Source organism: Oryza sativa, chromosome 4 (assembly GCF_034140825.1).
Source record: "Oryza sativa Japonica Group chromosome 4, ASM3414082v1".
Classification (NCBI taxonomy): domain Eukaryota; kingdom Viridiplantae; phylum Streptophyta; class Magnoliopsida; order Poales; family Poaceae; genus Oryza; species Oryza sativa.
The window spans coordinates 24,508,386-24,515,824 of NC_089038.1; the positions used below are offsets into that span (position 1 = coordinate 24,508,386).

Genomic DNA, 7,439 nt, shown 5'->3' on the forward strand with positions numbered 1-7,439 from the left:
TTAATTTGTTAGGTCAGCTCGCTTGGTTTAAATTCTGAATTAGATACACGTGCTCGCATTTACGACTAATTCAGCTCAATGGCGGAGCCAAGAATTTTTTTAAGCCCGGACAAGTCTAATGAATGGTAATGCACAAGAATCTTTCACATATGTAAGATTGTGCAAATAATATTTTTCACTAAAGTATCATCATGGTTCCTTGTATCAACTAAACGCCGTGACATTAAGTTTGAGCTAGAGCTAGATATAGATAAACACAGAGGATCCTAATCCAGTACAAATCTGATTGATTAATCAAATATAGATCACAATAAAGTAATGACTAATAGAAAAACAATTCTTATTAGCACTTCAGTGCTCCTGCTGATCGGCCAAACGCTGTGCTTGCTACTGCTCTTGCTGCCAAAAAAAAGTGCAGATTTTCATGCAGCTTCGCCAGCAAAACAGAGCAACCGATGTACTGATGCAGACCGAGGAGCCCGAGCAGCTGCCCAGCCTGGCCGGGCCCTAAATCCGCCCCTGATTCAGCTGATGTCCGTGCTGAATTCGTAAATTTTAAGATGTACCGAACCCGTAATTTTAGATGAGCTCATAGAAATAAGATATGTGTATGTTTTTACCGGGGTTAGTGCGTGCATTGTGAGCGCCACATTTGTCCCGTGTTTTTATAAAAAAAAAATACGCAATAGCTTCACGCCAAGGTTCTCTGGTTGTGATCGATCGGAGCATCAGACAGCCAGGTCGGCGCGCCAGCTGCCGCCGCGAGAGCAGCCCGCGCGCGACACGAGAGGCCGCGCGCGCCGCCACAAGTCGCTCGCCAAAGCTGCGCGTGCAGCACAGCAGCCAGCCAAGCCAAGCCAGCCAGCACGCAACGCAACGCAACGGCGCGCGCGCGGGCGCGCGGCGATCCCACCCAGTCACCCACAGCTCACGCCGCCGCGGGCCCACCCCCCGGCCCGCACACCATTTTGCCGTTCCGCCCCTGGAACCCGCGCGATTTAGCGCGCGCCCCTCGCATTTCTTTTCCCACCCAACCCACCCACACGGCCACACCACTCCACCACCAGAAGCGCAAGCGACTCCTCTCTCTCTCACCTCCGCTCGCCTCCGCGCCTCCGAGCACCAAACCCTAGATCTCGCGGCGGCGGCGGCGACCGGGGATGGCGAAGCCCTGGGGAGGCGTCGGCGCGTGGGCGCTGGACGCGGAGCGCGCCGAGGAGGAGGAGCGGGAGCAGGCGGCGGCGTTCCCGGCGCCCGAGCCGCCCGCGGCCGCCGGTGGCGCCGCCAGCTTCCCGAGCCTCCGCGAGGCCGCCGCGGCGGCGGGCGGGGGCAAGCAGAAGAAGAAGAACAAGGGCACCACCCTGTCGCTGTCCGAGTTCAGCGGGTACGGCGCGCAGGGGCAGCGTCGGGGCGGCGGTGGCGCCGCCCCCGTGGATCCGAGGGGGCTCACCCCCGAGGAGATGATGATGCTGCCCACCGGCCCCAGGGAGCGCTCCGCCGAGGAGCTCGACCGCTCCCGAGGGTTCCGCTCCTACGGCGGAGGGTTTGGCGCCGGCGGCGGGGACCGCCGCGGCGGGTTCGACGACGACCGCCGCGGGCCCGGTAGGTCCTCGGATCTCGACATGCCCTCCCGCGCCGACGAGGCGGACAACTGGGGGACGAATAAGAGGTTCACGCCGGCTCTCGGCGACTCTGGCCGCCGTGATAGGTTCGGCGGCCCCTCCCCAGCCGGCCGCTCCGATGACATCGATGACTGGTCGCGCGACAAGAAGCCGATGCCATCGCGCTACCCAAGCCTCGGTTCTGGTGGTGGTGGTGGTGGCGGCTTCCGTGAATCACCTGGTTTCCGCGACTCACCAGGCCCCTCCGACTCTGACCGTTGGTCTCGTGGTGGTAGCTTTGCGCCGATGCCGCACAACGGCGAGCGTGAGAGGCCGCGGCTCAACCTTGATCCACCGAAGCGGGATCCCTTGGCTACTGCTACGCCACCAGCTGAGGTGGCACGCAACCGGCCAAGCCCATTTGGGGCTGCAAGGCCCCGGGAGGAGGTGCTGGCTGAGAAAGGGTTGGATTGGAGGAAGATGGAGACCGAGATTGAACAGAAAACTAGCCGCCCTACCAGCTCACAGTCCAGCCGGCCGAATAGCGCACATTCCTCCCGCCCTGGGAGCCCTGGATCACAGGTCTCAGCAGTTGGGAGTGAAGGGGCACCGAGGTCACGGCCAAAGGTAAATCCGTTTGGTAATGCCAAGCCACGGGAAGTGGTGCTGCAAGAGAAAGGGAAAGACTGGAGGAAGATAGACCTTGAGCTGGAACATCGTGCCGTTAATAGGTATGTATATGAAGTCACCTCTTGATTGCACTTGGCATTTCTCATGAATCTCATGATACTGCAAACATGCAATGCAAGTGTACTGATATAGCTTAGCGAAGGTGTATTTCTTGTGGTAATGGAAACATGCAATACTGGAGGACTGATATAGGTTAGTAAAAGGAGTGCTTCTTGTGATAATGTAAAACATGCGTATTGCAATACTGGAGTATTGGTATAGGTTAGTAAAGGTGCAGGCGTGCAGCCTTGCATAAAGAATTGTGCAAGTTCTGCTTAGTTCTTTTCTAATATATAAAAAACCTAGCAATTTACGTAGCATGTCCTAACAATAATTGCCCTGCTGTTTTTGTTATGTAATATTTTGGAAGAATTGCTTTTGTGATAACTTCATAATTGAAATCCAAAAAATGAGCAACTAGAAGTGAAGGTTTACCTTTATAGTATACTTCAGTGAATTAAGCATTTAATGTTAATGTCGAACCATTTATTGTTATGAAGTTATCTGCATTAATCCTTTGAACGGTGCAGTGGAGTCAACAATCAACATTTACAGCAATTGTTCAGTTAAATTCAATCTTCTCTTGTGGGTGCTGAATGTAGTGATGCATATGCAGTTATATGTTGTCACTTCCATTCAAACTTGATTGTTCACCGTTACGCTTAGTTTTGTGGGAAGTGAAATTAACTGGGGTCGCTAGCAAAATGTAGCATGCTATTGTGTTGATAAAGACATAATTTGCTTTTATAAGTCATCACTCATGGATGGCAAGGACATGGATACTTGGATTGGTTCCTTCTGAAATTCTGTTCTTTTAGCCAGTGCAGGTTTGTTTTCTATTAATTCAATATATCTGTACCTCATTTTTCAGGCCAGAGACGAATGAAGAAAGGATCTTGAAAGAAGAAATAAACCTCCTCAAGGAGAAACTGAAAGAAAGTGAGGCCAATAAAACTGATGGTCCGGACCAAGCTTCCCCTGAGGATCCAGAGGATTTGTCGGAGAAGATAACTCAGATGGAAAAGCAGCTTGAGTTGCTTACTATTGAGTTGGATGACAAGGTTCGATTTGGGCAAAGACCTGGTTCTGGAGCTGGCAGGGTTTCAGCAGTTCCACCAGCTATTGCAGAGGAACCACAGATTGTGGTATCCATCGTGGATAGGCCACGCTCTCGTGGTGGTATGGAGCCATTTCCGAAACCAGCTGAGGAAAGATGGGGATTCCAAGGTAGCAGAGAGAGGGGCTCTTTTGGTGGAAGCAGAAGTTCAGACAGGTTCGTGCAATTCTTGCTCAATTTCTTTCCAGGTTAATGTTTCCTATTGACAGTTGCATGTAATTTGCTGGTTAGCTGAAATGCCTCCTTAATCCTTCTATATAGTTTAATTCTTTTTGTAAATGTATGATGCATCACACTTTCATATTGACGTTAATTTTTCATGCCTGCCTTGTTGTGTTTGTCATGTTTAGTTGAATACGGAACCTTTTATATAGTTATTCTTCTTGTATGGTGATATACCATGTTTTGATTATAAGCCAAGTAGCACTTCAACTTTGGACAGGTTTGAGATTGAACGTATAGTATACTGTTCGATTGAAGATGAGAGTTGGAATGGGATATTTGTCTAGGTAGGACACTAGAGATTCATAGAGAGGATACAAAGCTCAGAATTGGGGTTTCTTTTTTATTTGAAGATAATTGTCTGCAACTTTGTATAACCTTTTCTTTGTATTTTTTTTCCTCTGCTTTGTATTTATCTGTAATTATTCTCTATTTATATTATTTAATAAAGTACATGAGGAGCCTCTCCTGCTGTTTCTTGTAAAAAAAAAAAGAAAAGGAACCATGATCACCAACAGCTTAAACTTTGTGAACCAGTGGTGAAGTGTTCTTGTATGATGGTTGCTTTTTTAATGGGTAGAAATAGGAGCGTAGAACCTTTATATCTATCTTGTTCATCTTATTTGCTTTAGTTCTTGATGTGATACAATCTGGTCTATTTAAAAATATGATGGAAGTCAAATCAGTTTCTAACCAATTGATGTTGATATTATCGGTTCATGTGCAGCTCTTAATCGGTTTTGTTTTGTTTCTGTTCAGGCCAATGACAAGGCAGAGGTGGTGAGATACGGCGTTTGAGCATTTGTTAAGGAAACTCTGGGTCCTCGTTTTTTGTTTCGAAAGAATGGGGAAGAATAAGTCATTTTCTTCTGTGTTTTGACTCCCATTTTGTCTGATCTAGAAAGATTGGAGAGAAGCTTGTCAATGGAGGTTACTCTGCGTGAAGCTATTTATTATCGCCTCTTAAGTTGTAGGGTATTTTGGTTCCCTTTTTGTCATCTCCCATGCCAAAACAAGACCTGGCAAACTTTGATACTAACTATTGTTCCTGATCGGTTCATGTCGCATGTGGTCTCTTAAGCATTCATGGATGGAGACCTTTTGTATGGATATTTTGATATTTTGTACAGTTGCATGTGTTAGCCATCTGTTCTGTTATTTGTTGCTCCTACTATTTTGCCAATGCTTCTTAACTTCTCTTTACTGTGCCCGTTGTACTGGTGCCTTGCAATGACATGCCTGAAGTTCTCTCTCACACCAGTTCCATTGCAATAGAATGTAGGATAATCCCTGCGCGCTTGTTACTTATACTCTTTTTTTTTTTACGGAGGGACGGTAGGTGTTTAGTACCTGGAAATATGCAAGTGATTCTCTTCGCTGTTAGTTGCGTCTTGCCAGCTTGTGGATTACTGCTGTCTTTGGTCTTGGTGATTTCTGCCGTACTGCCGTTGCGCGCTCTGTTACTGGCTTAGTTGGTCATATGGTTTCTGTTTTTTATGTCAATCGCTACTTCCAAATCAGCTGCAGCCTCACCTGTGCTATTGGAGAAGCAATTCGCCGGAGCGGGGGGAGTGAGGGACCCAGCGCTGTGGTGAATCAGGATCATTTACATTAGAGGTTCTAATGTTCTCCCTTCGGCTAAAAAAAACTCAATCTTCAGGTTTAAATCTAGACACACACCGATTGAGTGTTTTTTTACGAAGGGAGTAGAGAATAAATAGCAGAGTGTATTAGGTGAGTTGTATCCACCCAATCAAGTATGTAAGGCTCAGATGTTGCGCTACAATATTTTAGAAACATTTTTATTGTGTGTTTTGCTTGTATCACGTGACCTGAACACCGAACTGGAATGGTGATTACTAGGAGACAACCGGCCTTGTTGTGGCTACCACTTCGATCTCCAGTTCCATTTTCAGCGGCTAGCGTTACACCAAACTCGTGCAGAAAGCGTCTAGCCGCCAGGGCACCTAAATCGCGGCTCAACTCGAGGAGGCGCGACTACGGCGACTTGTTCGCATAAAACGGCCTCGGAGACTAACGATAGGGCAGTTTCTGGTAAGTTATGAGAAGGATGCAGTGAATGGGCTGATTTGAGGCTCGCCGGAAAGGCAACCTCCGAGAAGGGGAAGAAGGTTGGTGATCGTTATAGTAACATTTTGAATGTACCTTTATCTCAATTCAGCCGTGTATCCGTCATCCAATGGCTACTAAAAGCGATGGAATGCCATTTTGCAATTTATCATATAATTTTGAGTTGCTGTCATTCATAGAGAACTTAGTATTAGCCAGTTTACGTACGGCGTTGACCGAAAGTAATCGGTTTTTACCGGTTTTCCACGGTTTTTGGTAACCGATGAGGAGGGTTTTTATTTCAAAAACCAAAAACGTCAGCACATCGCTGGGTGTCCTGTGTTTCTTTCATGCAAGGGTCTTCTCACTCTTCTGCGCCTCTTTGTGGTTTGGAGTACACTTGTACTTATGCTGTTGAATTTTGTGCCATAATAAAAGAGAGAAACTGAGTTGAATTTTGTGCCATCATAAAGAGAGAAACCGAGTCAGGAAGTGGAGGATCATATGAGCAGGTTATTTGCATTGCACTTGCGCCTGAGTTTTTCAAAGATCCATCTATTATTCCGTTGGTTTTGTAGGTTGAACATACGGAGGTGTGTGTGCTGGGCGCTGTAGACACACTCCGTGCTGTCGTACACAGTCACACATTACAATTGTACAGACTACTAACACAAGCAAACCACAATCACTTGTTCTTCTTCTTGTTCTCGAGGACGAGGAAGACGGCGAGCGCGGCGACGGAGAACGCGGAGAGCACGCCGGCGGCGACCTCGATGGACGCGGTGACGCCGGTGATGCCCGCGACGGCGAAGCTGGCCGAGGGCGCCGTCTCGCCATAGGCCACCCGCGCCCCCGACGCGTCGAGCGCGTAGGCGCGCACGTAGTACGACGCCGTCGGGACGTCGCGTGCCACCGTGTACTCGAACTTGCCGGCGCCGTCGTACGGCTGCTGGGCGATCTTGAACTGACACGCCTTGTCCTTGCTCAGGTCGTCGTGGGCCTTGCGCCACCCGCGGCCCACCTGGCTCGCCGGCGCGTAGCACAGGGTCACCTTCACCGCCTTGTAGCCGGCATCCGCCCCGGCCGCCGCCGCCGCCGCCGTCGCGTTCAGCGACCATGTCACGGTGATGGCGTCCTCGCCGGCGTGCAGGACTGGTCATCAATTTGACAGCGTGACAACGTTACATTGACATGCAACATGTTGCCAACTTGGAGTCACTATTCCACTTGAGATTGTAAGAACTAGACGAATTAGAAATTTGTGAGCCAAAACGCTTTTGCAAAGTCAATAATATCAGGCTCTAGAGCCAACCAAGTGAAGAAAACCACGGATTTATTCAAGTATTTGTCCTGAACTATATTTCGCGTGCAGATTATGCTAGGATCGTCCCCATTGAAAGATCAAATCAAGGTGCAAAGTCACAATCCTCTTGATCAGTTTTCACCAAATCAAAGTACACCAAACACAAAACAGCACAGCAAGGGAGAATAATATATATGCATATGGATGCACGCACCTTGGCCGGCACGGGGCGACGCCTCGACGACGAGCGCCTTCGCGAGCGCGGAGAGGCGCGCCCCCGCCGCCGCCGCCGCCGGCGTGACATGGCAAGCACCGAGAACTACAAGGAGCAGCAACAGCGGTAGAAACACGCGGTGAATTACCGCCCCAAACCGAGCCATGATCGTTCTCTGCTAGA

General features: G+C 49.0%; 2 protein-coding genes across 2 annotated transcripts; one reads left to right on the forward strand and one right to left on the reverse strand.

Moving 5' to 3' along the window:
- Window positions 1-1,062: 1,062 nt before the first annotated feature.
- On the forward strand, window positions 1,063-4,866 carry LOC4336174 (eukaryotic translation initiation factor 4B1). Its single transcript, NM_001419580.1, has 3 exons — window positions 1,063-2,332; window positions 3,202-3,603; window positions 4,429-4,866. Exons 1-3 carry the CDS (start codon window positions 1,161-1,163, stop codon window positions 4,451-4,453), a joined length of 1,599 nt encoding a protein of 532 aa, NP_001406509.1. The 5' UTR covers window positions 1,063-1,160; the 3' UTR covers window positions 4,454-4,866.
- A 1,408-nt stretch (window positions 4,867-6,274) lies between these two features.
- LOC4336175 (probable high-affinity nitrate transporter-activating protein 2.2) lies at window positions 6,275-7,439 on the reverse strand. The gene is made up of 2 exons (NM_001419579.1): window positions 7,257-7,439; window positions 6,275-6,891 (listed from the first exon to the last, which is right to left on the reverse strand). The coding sequence occupies exons 1-2, from the start codon at window positions 7,420-7,422 to the stop codon at window positions 6,425-6,427; spliced, it is 633 nt and encodes a 210-aa protein (NP_001406508.1). The 5' UTR covers window positions 7,423-7,439; the 3' UTR covers window positions 6,275-6,424.